Source organism: Microcebus murinus, chromosome 22 (assembly GCF_040939455.1).
Source record: "Microcebus murinus isolate Inina chromosome 22, M.murinus_Inina_mat1.0, whole genome shotgun sequence".
Taxonomy (NCBI): domain Eukaryota; kingdom Metazoa; phylum Chordata; class Mammalia; order Primates; family Cheirogaleidae; genus Microcebus; species Microcebus murinus.
Window position 1 is genome coordinate 9,506,546 of NC_134125.1, and position 18,218 is coordinate 9,524,763.

Genomic DNA, 18,218 nt, shown 5'->3' on the forward strand with positions numbered 1-18,218 from the left:
CCTCGTAGGGCTGCTGCGTGGCTCGGAGGAGATGGCCTGCACCGGGAGGCTGTCAGCACAGAGCCCAGCACACCGCAAGCGGGCCCTGGAAGGGGGCTGTGATTTTATTACACCTGGTAGGACAAGCCCGCAAAACCTTCCTGGCAGAATGGACCAGACTGGTTCCCCTAAACCCTGCAAACTTCCCTGGCCTGATGACCTTTGCTGGCCAGTGGCTTTGTCTGAAATCCTGTCTGGGGCTTCCCTGGCCGGACAGGCTTCCTGTCCCTGAGAAGGCTCACAGCGCCCCCTGCTGTCCACTACTCAGAACGGCCACGAATCCCCAGACGGATTTAACAACAAAAGCAAGGTAGAGCCCTCCAAGAAGGGCTTACATTTCCGGGGGTTTATGAAAACTCTCATCAGAACAATGGCAAGGAGAAGAGACACCACATGTAATTATGTTCAGTGGACACTAATTCCCCGTCTTCTAAAAATAAGTATAATGCATGAGATCAAACAAAGCGCTTTCCCTTCCCTCGCTGTCTTTTGTTTCCCCGGATAAGTGTCATCCCAAATACACCGCAGAACCAAGCGAAACTGTCATTTCGGCGGGATATTATTTCCTGATCAACATGCGCTGTTCTTAGCAGGCCCATTTTGATCTGGCAGTTTTTAAATTGGACTCTTTTTAAAAGCAGAAGCATGTTAAGACACGCAGACACACGCTAAGGATATGTACCTGCCTATATGACAACCTCACGTGCCCCTCTTGACTAATCTGCCCGGGTTTGGGGAAATGGAAAACATCCCCCCAGGGCATGACCCCATCTCACCAGGCTGTCCTGCCACGTAGGTTACCCAGGGACCATAGCTAGGACCCTGCTACCTGGATACTAGCAGGGACAGCCTCTGCCCCAGCTCCAGGCTAACCACGTCTGTTAGTGAACAGAATCCCGGTGTATGGTTTAGAACAAACAGAGGGGAGAAGGAAGACAAGGATTTTTAAAGCAAACTCCCCAAATGGTTTCCCATTCTTCCCAAACTAGAGTGAGACCAAAGAGGGTAGATTTCACACAAAGATAATTCTTTCTGGTTTCCAAAACAAAGTCCTCATTTTGCTTCCACAGTTTACTTTGCAAGATGCTAACTGGTAATTCCAATAGGGACTCCACTCTCTGATCTTCAGGCTAGCACTCGACAAACAGGCTGAAAGAAGGAGACCTAGTATCGAGAATCCCAAATGTTCGCCCAGGTGCAGGCCATGGTGCTGTGATCAACAGAGCACTCTCAGGTCGCAGCCAAGCCTCAACAATCTGCTCGTCGAGGCTGATGTCACCTGCCATTACCTCCTGAGGGCTAGATGGTCTCTCTGTCCCACCCCACACATGCCTTGGCTTTACGCGTTGCCCTCTTGTGTTGTAGTAAGGACATTTCTTTCACTCAGGGCCTGACACTGCAGGTACCTGACTAGTCTGAAAAACCGAGTATCGTAACACGCCATCATGGGGCTCCTAAACTGCTGGCCCTGGGGCAGGACAAACTGTGTCCTCTGCAATGTTTGTTTTTAAAAAGTGAATCAGATGCCGATGAATTCCCCCTAAGAATCCAGGTTGCTAGTTTCTCTTTCAAAACATGGGAACTGGTGTTACGATGTCGCGTTTCAGCACGGCATCATGGCAGGGTGACCAGAGAGGCCCTCTGACTCCCGGTAGCCACCCGGCCCGGCCCTGAGAGATGGCTGAGTGTTGGACCCCTGTGCTAGCAGGTGCCGCAGACTGCATTATTTGTGCAGGGAATTCCTCTACATTTCAAAAGGAGCTTTCCATAGAGAACCACTTAGACCAGCGTCCCCAATCCTGGCTGGCTGTTAGGATCCCCTGGGATGCATTTAGCAAAATACCAATGTCTGGACCCCACCACTGACCAGTAGAATCCAACTCTTTGAGGGCAGTGCCAGGTGATCGCAGCATACTTAGAGATCCACCCAAAACAAAGGGCGCCCTGCATGGCGGCCATTTCAAGCAGACCGTGGGTGGAGCTGGGTTTAACCTCGGGGGCCCCTGCCCCTCCCACGCCTTGTGGATGGGGAAGGAGAACCTGCCTGCCCTTCTCCTGCCTCTGAGAGGAGGCCTGAGGCTCTTGACTTTTTCCTGCGAGATGCACTGGGGAGCCACATCCGAGATCAAGGGAGATAAATCAAAGGCAGCCAAATGACCTTTGAAAGACCACCGCGCTGGCCGCAGCAGAAGCACCCAGACCCACAGACCACCTGCGCTGAGGCTCAGCAGGCCTCTCCGCCCACACGCCAGCCCTCCGGGCCGAACGAGCGCGTCTCACCTGAAGAGCTCTCGGATCTCCCGGCTGTTGGCCTGGAAGGGGATGTTCCGCACCAGGATCTTGGAAGTCGTCTGCTTTCTGGCGACTTGTTTCTTCCGAGCGGATGTCAGGGCTGGCCTGGGCAGGGGGGACAGGGAAGGGGGTCCAGATTACTTGGGGTATCAGCAGCTCCTGCGCTACACACTCTCCTACCAGAACCGAGGTTCTTATCTTTCAGGCAACGATTCGAGGAGCGCGTGGCAGAGAGGCCAGGATGAAAGGGAGGGAGGCTGTCTCCCCAAGGTGGGTTGAGCCCCAAACAGCCGTGGACTCCTGGGCGACACACGCTTCCTCAGGCTGCCACTGCCCTTCATTTGAGAGACCCAGGGGCTACCTGGGACTTTAGGAACCCTGATGAGGGTGGGGTTACTTTCTCATCAAACCCAATCTACTTTTCCTTCTCTCCAGATGCACAGAAAGACCCCGGCCGATTCCCAAAGGCACAATACCAACCCAAGGAGGAGCATGCAGTGGCCTCACTATGGTAAGGGAGGAAACCCTCAGCCTGGGGTTCAAGGCCATCCTCAACACAGTCCTACCCTGCCTGTCCTGCTGCTGTCCCGGAGAGACCTTTTACTCCACTGAAACAGGGTAGGGTAGCAAGCAAGGCTAGGAGTTAACACGCTGGGTGCAGATGCCAAATGGGCCACGCGGGATCTTGTGATCTTGGACAAGTTACTTGACCTCTTTGGGCCTCAATTTTCCCAACTGCATAATGGGCATAATGGTGCCAACCTCACTGGATTGTTTGAGGATTTAATGAGGACTCCACACTGTACCCAGCATGGGACCAATATTCAGTAATGGCAGCTGTTATTGTAATGACTGAGATGACTCACTTCCTTCAAGCCTGCCCAGGGCTTCCCTGTGTCCACTGTAATGGCAGCTTCACTTCTCTTCCTGGCACTGATCACCCTCTGACAGTGTATGACCAATTCAATCCTGTTTCTCTGCACTGTTCGTCTCATCACTCTGGGCTGTGCTGTCCCATATAGCAGCCACCAGCCATATGCAGCTACTTAGATCTAAACTTAACTGAAACAAAGCCAACAGTTCACTTCCTCAGTTGCTGGGGTGGTCAGCCTCTGGAGATGGCGTCTGATAATCCTTGGCCCCCTGGTATTCTTGCCTTGTGTACCCTGTCCCATGCCACATCAGGGCAGGACCATGTGACCAGCAAGATACAGCAAAAGGAATGGGTGCAATGTCTGAGATAAGGCCGTAGAAGGCGTCGCTGCCTCCTTGCCCTGTCTTGGATAACTTGTTTTGGGAGAGCCTAGCGGCCATGCTGCAAGGACACTCAAGCAGTCCCAGCAGGAGGCCCAGGAGGTGAGGAACAGCCCCATGTGTGTGCCATCTCAGCAGCAGACCCATCCACCCCAGCTGAGCCTTCAGATGGCCACAGCCCCAGCCAACATTCTCACTGTAGCCTCACGACGCTAAGGCAGAACCCTCGGCTAAGCTGCTTCTGAATTCCTGACCCACAGAAACTGTGAGATAACGTTTCAGGTTGTTAAGTTTTGGGATACCTTGTTACAGAGCAACAGATACCTGGTACGGTTGCCCTTGCCACATTTCCAGGGCTAAAGAGCCACCACCCAAACAGGACAGATGTGAAACATCTCCACCGTTGCAGAAGCTTCTACACAACAGCACCGCCCTAGAGCATAAACTCCACAAGGAGACTCCACTCCCAGTGCCCAGGAGGACTGTCTGGTGCACGGTGGGCTTTGCTGGAATATTTATTGGATAAAACAGTGATCCCATGACACTGGCCAGGAAGCGAGAGCTCAAAGGCTGGGTTCAGGCTGTCTCCCTAGAGATAGGGCACTAAAAGGAAACCACCGGCTGAGTGCTCATGGGCACAGCAAGTGCTGGATGCTCTACATGCAATTTCGCTTTAGAGGCAGAGTCCCCCGTGCAAGGTCATGGAGCTTCTGGATTAGGACTTAAAGGGGCTGGGGGTCAAAATCTGGGCTCCTCCTATTACACTCTGACAGCTCAGGAACCTCCATTGGGCTTTTGAGGGCCCCGGTACCCAGCCTTCTTCTGAAGATGCCTAACATAGCACCAACCACGACAGGTGGGAAACACCTGAGATGGTCTAAGCTTGATCCACAAGCAGCAATAACAGACAAACAGAAGGAAGAGGAAAGGCCAGTTTGCAGGCAGCTAATTTGCTGAATGAGTACAACGAATGAGCAACTTGTTCAAAACTACCAAATAAACATCTTACACCAGCTCTGGGGCTGTTAGAGTGGCCCTTTATCACCCGCAGCAAGTGGACGATAATGACAATAATGGCTTACACCGGGTACCTGTTACGTGCCGGGCACTGCTGGGAGCACCTCCAGTGCGTTAGTTCACGTAGATGTCCAAGCCCATGGAATCGGAAGAGAGAAACTAACCCCCCTGCTCCATTACTTCAGTATACTGGCGACTGGGCAAACTGGCCTGCCTCCATCTCTAACCCCCACTGAGTGTCCCACAGATTAACTGGAGGCCGTCTCTGGGCACTGCCATCCAGCCCTGGGAAAGTAAGTCTGCAGGGCGGAAGGTCTAGGTTTCTAGCTGCTTCTCGTTCAGCCACAGAACCAGCGACTTGCGACCTGTCCTTCCGTGGCTTACTTATACCACTGAGATGAGTGTTATCTGTCTGTTTCTCCTGCACTTGTTCTTTTGATTACAAGCAATGTGCATTAAACATTCACCCCAAGGGCTAGCACTGTCTCAGCTCATCAGGGAAACGGGGTGGGAGTTGGCAAACGCCAGCCTTAATTAGGCAGAGTCCTAAATGGTGAGGGGGTTTTAAAGGACATTTAAGGGCTGTGAGCCACCCTCCAGGGTGGCCAGCACCAGGAACAGAAGGCACAGACTTGCATCAGAGGAAACCAGGGGTCAGCGAGGACTCACTTAGTGGCTCGTTCCGAGATCCTCACTTCCAGCTTGTGACTGTCCACGACGAGACCCTAGGAGACAAGGCAACATGGCTCATCCCCTTGTCCTTGGAAACACCCATGTCCCTGTCCCTCCCCAGAGTGGAGCTCCTGGCTGGTGGACAGGGGACTGACGGTTCCCCAGGCAGAGGGTCTGGCTGACACCGAGGACAGAGGATGAGCAGCTGGTGGTCACAGAGACCCACCCTTGAATGCTCTCTCGAGCTGTTACTAGGCCTTGACTTTTACGCCATTCAAAGGGTGCTGGATTTCCCACTGTTTATAAGCATTTCCAGGCAAAGGAAGCCCCTTAGGTCTGGCTTACAGTGAGAGTCCGGTTTAGTTTGTACGATCTTTAAAAAAAATTCTAACCCACAGTGGAGTTGCATCTAAAGCTAGGCTCATTAGTCCCTAAAGGCAAAACCGATGTGTTAGCAAAATTATCCTTGAAAATCCCTTCAATCTCCCAGAAAATACAGCACACATAGCTTGTACAAACAATTCTTTGAGGCAATATTCACATATGCATGCATACGACATACAGAACATAATACAGTACACATGCAAAGTGGAATTTCAGAGAATCGTGAATTGTATGAAAGAGAAAGATGGGTCACTGATTTGTAAGGCCGAATGTAAGTTAACTGAGCAGATAGTCCCTGACCCGGAAGGGCCAGGGTCGTGGGGCATTAGTGAAGGGACACCTTCCCTAGCTGAGGTCTGGCTCCCTTTGGGGTGGTGCAAATTCCCGGCTATTCTCTCTGCCCCCCCCCAGCTCCCCTCCTCCCAATCTGTCCCTGGTACTTAGGCCTAGCAGGGCATTTCCGTCTGAACAAGAGGTTGAGTCTACGTCCAAGCATCTCTTGGTTCAGCCCCTTTCTCTCTACCTTTGGCCACCCTGCCTCTACCCTGGCCAAGCCCAGATGACCCGAGGGTCATCTCTGCCTCCCTGCCCTCCCCCTCCCCCCTCCATGCAGCGGCGAGGGGGGCTGTTCTAAAGCAGAAACCAGATCCTCTCCCAACATCCTCTCAGCCTTCTGATGATCTCTCACTGACTTCCACAAGTCCTTAAAATGGGCTGCAAGATTCTGCCCCACACACCTCTCTCCTCCTTGTGCCCTGACCTCCTGCCCCTGCTCTGCTCCTGCCGCAGGGGCCTTGTTTTCGTTTCTCAAACGTGTTAAGCTCATTCCCTCCTTAGAGGCCCTGCCTCAGACCCTTTGCTGTTCCCTCCTCCTCCACTACTTCCTCACAGGTGTCTTCGCAGCTGACTTCTTGGCAATTAGGTTTCCTTCTGACTGTCACCTCCTCAGAGAGGCCTTCCCTGCCCCCACCCCACCTCACGGCTCTGTCATTGTCCAAGTACTTCTCATGACCTGGTCCTGCCTGTTCAGTGGCCCGTTGCCTGTCTTCCCTGCCAAGAGGAAAGCTCTAGCACACTGCCTGGCACAGACCAGGCCCTCGATGACAGTGCTGTGCCTTGAATGAACTATAGTGACCATGGAGTGTTCACAAAGATTCTTAATTTTTCTTAGGCCACAGTCCCCAGAACTGGCAAAGACCACGGGCCTGGGAAAGTGTGGACGTAATACACATTGCTGCTTAATTTCGGAGGGCTGATGGCACCACTCAGCACCTGCCAAGGGCCCCAGAGGACCTCAGCTGGGAAACCTCATTGTACCTGGAGCTGCTTGAGAGCTTTCTCGGCGTGCTCGGGCTTCCTGTATTCCACGAATCCAAACCCCATGGAGAGCAGCGCTCCTGAAAGAGAGAGAGGTGGAGTCACACCAGTGGGTGGGTGGAAGAGCAGCACGAGCACAGGACCAAGTGCCAGGGCTCTGGCGGGCCCCGGGACCTCTGCTGTGTCTTCTCCTTTCTTTTCATAGCCCTTTTCATCCCCCAAATGATCTCAGCACCTCCTTTCCCATTTCTTACTAGTCTTCTTAATGCATCAGCCAACGAGGTTCTATGGCTGTCACCTGAGGCCCGGCTGACTATTAATTAACAGATGACTGACATGATAATTAGCTTCATAATGGAATTCTGCTTTGGGGGAGAGAGTGAACTAACAGGGATGACCATCGCAGTGACAAGTGGCAAAGGCTCTACCTGGGCAGTCCCCGGCCTCCACTCACGATGCATAAAACGAATACGTGCAGGAACGTCAAATACAACAAAGGCTTACTCTTCACAAGCCTCTAGGACCAGCCAATTACACTGGCTTCCTGGGTTTCAGGTACCAAGTTTGGATAGGGCTGACTGCATTATTCAAACTTCTCTGGCTCCCCACTTCTAGGTTGCAAGAAGCAAGAGTTCATGTAGCAAGGCATATTGCAAAAATCTTAGAAACTTTTGCTTCCACGTCTATGGCCACACCATCCTGAACACGTCCGATCTCATCTGACCTGGGACGCTAAGCAGGGTCGGACTTGGATGGGAGAAACTTTTGCTTCCTGACTACAGACGACTGGCAGAGGGTGGAGCTTTTCATAAGGCACTAAAAAAAAAAAATCCCTAATTACATCTTGCCTTTGTGACACAAAATTCGATGCATTCACACCTTCCACCTCTGCCCCCGTACTTCAGACAGATTTGTTAGGTTTATTCTTTATATTTTTCATAGTTGACCTCAAAGAGGTTTGGTTTAAGTCCAGTGTGTGCAAAGGAGGCTCGAGGTTCTTGCCTCTGACTCACTTGGCAGTTCCTACCCTTCCCCCTGTGGTGTCGTGCATTTCCACCCAGACACAGCAAGGGTTACAAAACACTAGAGCCAAATGCAGAACATCAGTGGCCCAAACAGGGCTAAGACAGCAGCGCCACCCCATGGTGACGTGAAACCTCCGTTCTCTAAGCAGACCCTGCCTGGGAGCTCTCTTCTGGGGCTCAAGGGTGCGGATGGCGGGCTGGTGTGTCTGTGCACCTGTGACTTTTGACAAGTGTGTTAAGACTGTGTGAAGGGCAACCATGAGAAGGTCAAGTGCATCTCTCGGCCCCTGACACCATGCAGATCCACTCTCTGCCCTTCTCTACACCCCTGGACGGGGGTCTGACCTCCACAGACCACCGGTCTCCTGTTGGGATTAGCTGTCGGGAAGTGCTGGTCTGAGATGGGAGGGTGGAGCAGGGGGAGGCTGGAGTTCTGGTTCTTTCCATCTGCCCACCCACGTCCCTGCTTTGGTGTGGCTCTGCAATGTCCCTGCTTTGGTGTGGCTCTCCAATGTCCCTGCTTTGGTGTGGCTCTGTAAGGGCCACGGCCCATCCACAGCAGCTATCCTACTGCTTATTTCATGGCTCCAACTCTCAACCGAGCTCAGGTCACACCCTTTCCTCCAATGCCCCTCTACACTCAGCAGGAGGACGGCCATGCTTTCCTGCCACCTGCTGCGGGCCACACCTCAGCCTGTGGCCTCCTCATCACAGCTGTCTGTCCTCCAGCCCCAGCTGAGCATGCTTTCTGCTTCCTGCTATAACCCTGGCTGATACCCTTTGTCTATATTTCCTCCAAACTGTGATGGATGGGCCCCAGAGCACAGGGCTCCCAAATAGAGGCTCTTGAAAAAGAGAGTGTACATTTTAAGAGCTGCTTATGACAGCGGTGGATCAGATAACTTGTGTTGAAGAGCACTCCCTGGGAGGAAAAGGCAGGCCCACAGAGCAGCCGACTGCAGAGACAGGCACAGTGACCCACCTGTGTCTGCTGGCCTGGGCACACCTCTGTCCAGTCTGACCCACCTCCCAGACTTTAGCAATGACTTTCTTTCCTGAAATCCCCATGACTGACCCTTCTCATCATTAACTTGGTACTTGGCTGCCTTTCCTTATATCCCAAACTATTTCTGAGGTTCCTAGAGAACAGGGATATTATGGGTTGAAGTGTGTTCTCCAAATCCGCAAGCTGAAATCCTAATTCCCAGCACCTCAGACGTGACCTTATTTGAGACTGGCTCTTTACAGAGGCAACCAAGTTAAAATGAGGTCGCTAGGGTGGGCCCTAATCCAATGTGGTTGGTATCCTTTAAAAGAGGGGCGGGGCGTGAACACAGGCCAGCGTACACGAGGGACGCCCTGTGAGCACGTGCAAGCCGGGGAGTGGGCCCGGAGCAGCTCTTCCCTCACAGCCTCAGAAGGAACCGGCTCTACCTGCTCCTTGATCTCAGACTTCTAGACACCAGAACTAGCCATGTGCAATGACACATTTCTGTCGTTCAAGTCACCCAATCAGTGGCACTTCGTTACGGCAGCCCAGCAACAACGCAAGGGACCCTTTAACCTCCACGCCGTGTGTCTGCTTAAAGCCTCCCTAGCTGTGTCTCCTGCCTCTTCCTCAGCAAAACCCCCAGGCTCGGCCACAGCAGCCTTGCCCTCGTCCGCACGTCCTGCCTGCTGCTCTGTCCCCGTGTAGCCCCCACGAGCCTCAGGCTGACATGGAGACTCTCGTGCTGGGCTCCTGCCCTGGGAACCCCACCCCACCCCTTGTCGCACTGTGCCACAACCACCAGCTCCCACGTCTCTCCAGCTAGACTGTGGGCCCTCTAGGGGCAGGGACTGCATCTCCTTCATCTTGTAAAACTAATGCCATGCTCACCGCATGGCCCGCTCTGGGAACAGTTTGAGGAATAAATGAACAGTAGACATCCCAGCCACCTAGCACTCTGCATACAGCAGGTGCTCAGGGACATAGTTTTGGGCTGACTCCTATGGCATTCCTATGAATCCTGCCTACCTAAAGGGACTTGGGATGGGGAAGGCTCAGCTGTGAGAAGGCAAAGACTTATTCCCTGCCCGTCCTCTGCAGGAAGCCAGGGCTGGAGGACAGCCAAGCAGAGGCCAAGGGACTCAGGACAACGTCTAAGGACCAGTGGCGAGATGAGGATGGTCTCTGTCTGCCCACAGACCCGCTGGCCAGGGAAATGCATGGTTAATGACCAGGTGGAATGTTCCAGAAGTTCTATAACTGGGTTATTTCCCTTGGAAAGGGAGAAGGGAAGCCCACGAGCAGTTGTTTCTTGCTATTTCCTGGGAAATTTCCAGAGCACAGAGGTGCTGGGAGGAGGCAGAGGCTTCTGCCGCCTGCCCACAAATGGCGCTACTCCAAAGCCACTCCGACCGTCCGCGGTGGCGCAGGGTCTAGATTCAGAAGAACCTGATGTGCGAGGCTGCTTCTACTGAGAAGCAGGAGTCTCCAGGGAAACGGGAAGAGGCGCCACTTTAGACAAGGCGGACGAGAGAGTCTGAGGGTGACAGTGCTTCAGAACAACGAGGACCTTCAAAACGCACACGTGAGAGTGACCCCGGCCCCTTGCCCAAAGCTACACCATTTCTCTCTGATTGTGATTTCGAAATACCTGCTTTGTTCTTCTTCTTGGAAACAGAGCAGCTCTTCACCATCCCCACTTTGGAAAACACCTGGAAAAGAATGGTAACTCGTATCATCGGCTTTCCCAGGCTAATCCCGTGAGGCGGGCCGGCGCCTGCTGACGGACAGAGGCCGCGTGCCCGCGCACAGGCACCGAGCTGAGAATAAAAGCAGAACTGACACCTGCACTCTGCTGTAGGTATTACCATCCTCCCTTTTCAGATGAGAAAGTTAAGGCTTGGAGGGTTAGAGATGGCACCTGGGGTCACAGAGCTAGGACGTGGCGGAGCTGAGATGCGGAGCCGAGAGCCAGGCTCTACACCACTCTGCAGGCGACAGCCCTGCCCCACACTGTCCCCTCCCTCCCCAAATGTGCCATACTGACAGCTTGAGGTCCCAAACCACCTTGAGGTGACAGTGATGACCTGCTTTAGTAACCTGGGCAGTCCCTGGGGGTTCCCCACAAGAGCAGCCGGGCTTGTTCCTTGCTCCAGTTACAGAGAGGAAGTGGGGCACAGAACATTCGAGAGACTGCAGACCACACAGTAGGGAAGCCGGCGCAGACTCGGGAGCCTGGGCTCCACCCGACCCTGGCACTGCCCCCTGGAGTGAATGCCAAAGTGATTTAAAAAAACAGTAAGTCATATGCTATCCTACTTTTCCCTTTGCTTTTTCTATCTCCTTTGCTAGGATTTGAAAGCAGCCCAGGCAAAGTCCAAGTCTGCGTGGCTGTCGGCTGTGTCCTCAGCACGGGGCCAGCGAGAGGCAGGTGCCTAGGAAAGGTTTAGAACAAGGGGGAGGGACAATCCTGATAAACACCACAAGAGACAGCCACTGACTCTCTTATTTCCAGCGTCAAATGCTTCTCTGGGATTATCTCATTCATCCTAATCAAAACAACCCCATGAGAAGACCCTATTAACACCCCCATGTTACAGATGAAGAAACTGAGGCACAGAAGGGTTGAAGGACTTGCCCAGAGTTGCACCATTAGCAAGGAGTAAAACCAGGATCCGAGCCCAGGCGGGCTACTCCCCTACCCACGGCTCTCTACCCACATGGGATGCGGAAATGGGAGTCCTGTGAGCAAGGTGCTCTTCCCCTTGGTGTCTACAATGAGCTGTGTTACCTAAGGACAGTGAACCAACCTCTCTGAAGTTTAGTCTCCAATTGTGCGATAGAAAGAGATTGGACTAGATCATCCTGGCTGCACCTTCCAGCTCTAGAATTCTCTATAATTCGGAGGAGGCTCCTAGGCCGATGGGTGTGTGCATCTCCCGGGAAACAATAATCCCTGATAATGCTGTTCCCACACCAGAAATAAAAATAAAAAAACCACAAGCTGGTTTGGCACACTCATGGCTATCTACCTTTTGGACACTACCAGTGTGTGCCTCTGTTTAAAAGCAAAACAAAACAAAAATGGACTCGGGAAGTAGCCAAAAAAAAAAGTCTAAGGGTGGATTTCCAATTGTGGAATAAGGTGAATCTTTACTTCTTAAAATGCTACTGCTTGGGCCAGGGCATCCCCGCTGTAGGGGTTGCTCTTAACAGGCAAGGGGACCGTCACATGGCAGAGGCTGAGGCAGCGGGTGTCAGCATGGGGGCTCTGACCTCTCCTCCCTTCCACACCCCAGTCTGTGTCTGCAGATCACCTGCTGACCACATTCCTGCCTCCGCGACTCGGTGGACACCGTCTTCTCTCTCAACTCCATCCACAGAGTTTTAGAGATTAAGGAATGTTGGGAAATCAGTTCAATTCTTACGGCATCTTCCCTTCCAGAGCAAGTTTATGGCTGTCAGCCTGCTGCTATTCATTCACTCAAAATAAAAAGCTCCATCGAGTATTTATTCTGTGTCAAGGCCAGTTTCCAGAAATGGAGAGTTACCCCGTAGGGCCCTCCCCGTCCAGTGGGGGAGCTTGCAGACCCCAATCCCTTGGACCCAGAGGCCCCATTTCCTGATCTCTGGCCCAATTTCTTCTACAAGCTCCCAGGCCTCACTTGGTACAACACCCATTTGACATTTACCAAACACCTATTTGGAGTTGCCTATCCTTTGCCTATCATGCCCTCTTCCTATAAATGCAAAAATCTCACCCTGTTGAGGAGTTTCAGGTGGGGACCAGACACTCACTCACTGATGTGGCTGCTACATACTCCCACCAGGCCGAGGGGGTCGTGCTGACGTTTACTTTGGTAGTTCACAACATAGAAACAATTAGGAGGAGTGTTTTCTAAATACATAACCCCAACATACACCACTTTCATACTACGCGTGCCCCCTGGAGCATGTGTGGGAGCCCCTCCCAGGCCCCCTGGGCCAGCCGTGCTATTGGCCAAGTCCTTGGCTGAGCCATCTCCTGGACACTCCAGGAGGGACGTCACGCAGGGGGTTGTCAGTCGTTGTCCAGTGACGTATGAAGAGGAGCTATGCACAGAGGCAGAATAAATGCAGTAACCATGTCAGCGACTGGGGTTTCCCATCTCATGTTCCTTCCTCCTGTTCTGCAAAACCACTCACCTTCTTCAGCGTCTCCTCTGTTGTGTCAAAGTTGAGATTCTTAATAAACAAAGTGCACCCTGGGAGGCTCTCTTCTTCCTCTTCCTCCTCCTCTTCCTCTTCCATCTTTGGTGAAGATGTGTCCATGCCACCCTCAGTTGGCTTTCCACCTTCTGGGGCCTCGCTATCTGGTACTGGTTCCACCAAATAAGAAAAAAAAATCCATTAAATAATATCTAACCCACCAAAGCCCCAGGGGCTAACACACAGAACCTACTAGATAAAGGGGCGCTGCCACAGCGTCAGGAAGGGACACTGAGATTCCTGACTTGCACCAATTTCAGCAACTCTTGAGAGAGAGGGAGGAAGTCCCACCCCCGCCTCTGATTTAAAGAGAAAGGAACATAAACATAGACCCAAAACTGTGAGCCTCAAACTGGACCAACTTCACAATAAATCACTGCGCAAACTGTTTTACTGAACCATAAGCCAAGGCAAAATGTTATTTTTCCTCAAAAAAGGCACTTAGTGAACTTTCAAATTTAAATTCAACTTAAAATTTTTCAAAAATTACAGAATGGGAACAAAACTTAGAATGTTCTCAATACCTCGTGAAACTCAAGGCTGTTAGGTGCAATGAAGTATGTGCATATACTTTACTTCGGGAAGCACATACATAAAAGGTGTGGTGTTATCTGTATGTGACATGTTAAACTCAGAGTTATACATAATAGTGAACAACTGAAAACACTGTATGTTCACAAAGGAGATTAGGTAAGTTTTCATGGTCACCCCTGACCTGGACTACAGAGCAGCCTCCCGGCTGCTCTGCGCTCAGCACCCGGCCCTACATTCCAGCTTCTCTGACCTCACCCCTGCCCCTTCCCTCTTCCCTCATCCCCTCTCTCCAACCTCATTGGCTTCTTTTCTGATTGCCAAGCTAGCCAGACCCGTCGCTACCCCAGGGCCTTTGCACTTGCTGCTCCTTGCCCGTGCTGCCAGTCTCCCGTCTTCCCAGGCCGGGCTCCTCTGGTCTCAGCTCACGGGTCCTCCTCCCAGGGAGTTCACCCTGTCCACTCTCATTCAAGTGGTCCCACCCCAGGCCCTGCCTCACTGCTGCCTTCCTCTGCTTTTCTCTCGTCAGAGCCCTCATGGTGTTCTGATGTCACCACACTCATCGGTTGGCTTCTCGATCTGTGTCCCCAACTGTAAGGGGAACTCGTCAGGGACAGGACCCAGTCTGCCTTGGCACTGCGTCCCTAGCACCAGCTCAGAGCAAGTGTTCCAGAAATCTCTTTGGATGACGACTGTCATCCAGCAAACAGCCCTCACTGTGACTGACAGGAGCTGTGGGGTCTTACCTAAGACCACAGACCTCAGAGCTGATGGCTCAGAGTCACATCCCGGCTCTCTCCACATGGGTGACCTGGCCCGAGTCGCAACCTCTCTGTCCTTCCCTCTTTCCACCTAGAAAGGGGGATGGCAGTAGCGGTGCCTACTTCCGGGGTGACTATGAAAATGGACACACAGGAGCCTGTTGGGACAGCGCCCAGGCCTACGGCAAATGCCTGAGAAATAACAGCTTCGTTGTCATAACATCACCCTATACCCACACTGCCCAGCCAGGCGTCCATGAAAACGTCGCAAATCCCTAACCTGGGAGAGGCAAGATGGCCACCAGGGAGCCCCTGCCCTCCTCGCTCTGCTCCCTGCAGGGGGCTGCCGGCTTCCAGGAAGACCAGCCAGCGCCACACCTTGGAGTCCAGGGCGCGCGCCCCTGCCACCAGCTGCTGCTCCCGAGTGGCCAGGCCAGGCCAGGCCCTGCTGTGGCCCATGGCCTGCTTCCCGACAGGAGCGGAGCCAGCCAAGGGCCAGAGTGACAAAGCCAAAGGTCATTTCTAAAAGCACTTCTGTTCCCGCCCCAAGTGGGGAAACAAAAGAAAGATGAGAGAAAACAAAACAAAACAAAACAAAACATGGCATTGTGAAACTCAGACAGACGTTTGCCAACAAAATCACCAGGAAGCAGAAACGGAGGGAAGAAGTAAAAGAGGAGGCAGGGCCGGGCTGGGGGGGCGTGGGGGTGGCTACGAGCAAGGTGGGCTGGAGGGGGCTGGGGGAGGCAGGGGACATGTGCTTCCATCTGTAGTTAGCACAATGAAATCCGGTCACGCGTCGCCACATGGGGTTTTCTTATAATCAGGCCGCAGAATTCACCGCGCCCCCCCTTCCAGGCTCCCGGCGCCGAGGCTGACAGCAAAGACTGTTATCAGTCGCGAGCAGCTTTCCAGGACCTCCCCCCACTCTGAGCCCTTTATCTGGAGGTGAGGGTCTTGGTTGTGGGGAGATAAAACACGCTGTCCCCCTCCCTCGAGACTGGTACAGGAACCAGAGAGCTTCGCACAGAGGAAGGGGGTAAAACACAAAAAGCCTGGTGCGCTCCCCTTCTGCTCTCCTGCCTGGGGCCTGAGCAAATCCAGGGCCTCAGGGGCTGCCTGAGTCCCCCCTAGCCTTTGTCGTCCTCCTGCGACTGGGAGCCAGGGACCTGGGGAAGCTTCTGGAACAATGTGAAGAGGGCGGGGGTGGGTAGGGGCAGGAGAAAAGGATGTGCACTGGGACCTGGGAGGGGCCGTGCCGAGCGCGGGAGGAGAGGGCAGGAGGCCCTTGAGATGAGCTCTCTGGGACTGTACCAGCGACACGGGGCCCGGCGGGGCTGGAGCCAGCACAGACATGCACAACATCCAGGCGCAAAGGCCGCTGGGCCCCGAGGCCTCGTTCGGGACAGTCACGGCCAGGCCCCAGAAACCAGCCCATGAGAGGCAGGGCCTGTTGGGGACACTCTCAACACCGACATGTGGGCCTGAGGGACCAGGGGACGCCACCTCTGAGCAGCCTCCCTTCCCCGTGCTCCCAGCGTTTCTGTAACCAGGGCCCACTTCTGTTCCTTCCCGTGACAGCTCCTGGGGACGAGGGTCTGTATTGGGTCTGTCTGGGTCAGCCCAGCCCAGCAGCGGCTCATGAGGGAGTTCAAGACCATCCACTGACTTACGCTGCCCAGTTACCCACCGGGGGAGTGGTGACACGCATGTAACGTCTCACTACAGCCTCGAAAACACCTCGAGGTCAGCGCAGTCATCAGCCCCACATCACAGATGCAGAAACTGAGTCCCCGGGGAGGGAGGCTGCTGGCCCAGCCACAGAGTGAGGCGAGGACAAGGCAGGCTGCTTCCCGGAACCCACCCGGCCGTTTCCCCAGGAGCCGGCCGAGATGCACGTGAAACCGACAGGATTCACACAGATTGTGACGAGTGTTACAGTAGAACAGAGAAGGGGGATGGTCCCCGGGACACAGGGAAAGGGTCTCGGCCACACAGAAGCAGTCACTGCACCAGGTGCCTCCCGCTGCTGCCCAGAGCGGGCAGGAAAAGGCCTCCGAGGGCCCCCTGGTCCTGGCTGATCTTTGCGCTTGAAAAGAGGATGCACTTTGGGCCCGAAAACATCACTCAGGTGCCAGTGTAGCAACTGGAGTGAGAACCAAAGCAGCTGATAGTTTTGGGAGATGGCATGTTGAGAATACACCAGGACTACAGAAAGAATTTTTTGCATGGGAGCATTTGCAGGTTTTGAAGGGAATCCTAATCTTAACTATGTACCAAGCTAACTCACAAATAAATAGGGGCTGGGGAGGGGGGCTTCTGAAAGGTTTACACCCATAATCATGAACCCCAATGACCAGGGGTGCACATGGGTCCTCAGAGAGCAAAGGGACAGAATTTTAATTCCCGACCAGAAGGGGCTTCCAGATGGTTCTGAGCACCCTGCGCTGCCAGGGCCAGTCCTGAACACCCACAGCCAAACAGTAAGACAACAAATGCAGACAAGGTAATAGGCTCACGCACAGTGGTATCTATTCAATTTAAATCTTAAACTTGACAATTTTGCCCCTCCACTCACTACCTTTTTTTTTTTGCTATAAAATGTTCTTTTTTCATTAACTACAAGAACAATGGATAGAGTAGCTGGGGACTTATTGCCTGTCTTTTTTTTTTTAAACAATTGGCAACCCTATTGTGTGTGTGTGGGGGGGTATTGCCGATGGGCAAAATCTTAACATCTGGGTAAAATGACCTCCGTGGTCCTTTTCAAAGCTTTTCTAAAGGATTTGGATTCTAAGATGTGGTCGTGGTTCCCAGACTAAGTGGTTCTCAATGGCGGGGGAGGGGTGCACTACCCCCAGGGGGGAATCTGGGAACGCCTGGGGGTGTGCCAGGTTGTCACAAAGATAGGACGGCACTACTGACCCTCAGCAGGCAGGCCCAGGGCTGTGAAATGTCTTGTGGTTTGCAGAACGGCCCTGACAAGGAAGAACCCTCCTGCCCCAAATGCTAAAGACACCCTCCTCCCCCAACTGTGAAGTATTAGGCAGGGTGGCGGCTGCCCTGTGTGGCCCCCAGGGGCCACTGCTTCCCTCTCCTTTCCTGCCACTGGAATGCCAGACGGTTCTGTGCAGTTCCAAGGACACTGGAGAATAAACACTTCCCGCCTTGTTCTGAATGCTTGTTAACAGGCCGGAGTATTTTTCCTCCTACAAACTTTAGTTGACAAACCAGAATTTCGCTATCTTATGTTGCACCCATAATTTTGACACTATTTTTTTAAGGCCATGCCCATAAAATTCAAGAGTCTGAGACCTACTGGTCTCCAGGAGGGACAAAGAACACAACAACAGAGGGCCCATGGCAAACGTCCTGCTGCGCCTGGACTCTCCCTCCCTTCGCCTGTTGCTCCAGGCACTCTGGTCTGATTGGTGCTTACCTGTTTCTGGCTCCACTTTGCCCTTTTCTGCGGCTTCTGAGGGTGCACCCTGGGGCTCTTTCTCCTGTGGGGCTGCGCCGGAGAAGACGCCAACTGGAGCCCACTCCAGATAGAGGGGCACGTGGTGGAACTGCAGAGACAGGGGCGGAGGTGTTACGAGTCATTATTACAACACAGGGCAGGCAGCAGGGGTGTGTGTGTGGGGGGGCCAGGCACGGAGGGACTCAGTCCCATTCACAGATGAAGAGCCT

General features: G+C 53.3%; 1 protein-coding gene across 2 annotated transcripts in view; it reads right to left on the reverse strand.

The window, feature by feature from the left end:
* Positions 1-18,218, reverse strand: part of RBM19 (RNA binding motif protein 19) — a 130,995-nt gene that overhangs the window by 89,321 nt on the left and 23,456 nt on the right. For both annotated transcript variants that reach the window (XM_020282923.2, XM_075996600.1), the window contains exons 16-21: positions 17,968-18,097; positions 13,174-13,346; positions 10,640-10,700; positions 6,976-7,055; positions 5,272-5,327; positions 2,320-2,436 (exon numbers count right to left, since the gene is read on the reverse strand). In XM_020282923.2, the coding sequence (XP_020138512.2) occupies positions 2,320-2,436; positions 5,272-5,327; positions 6,976-7,055; positions 10,640-10,700; positions 13,174-13,346; positions 17,968-18,097 (617 nt within the window). The remainder of the gene's footprint in view (positions 1-2,319; positions 2,437-5,271; positions 5,328-6,975; positions 7,056-10,639; positions 10,701-13,173; positions 13,347-17,967; positions 18,098-18,218) is intronic.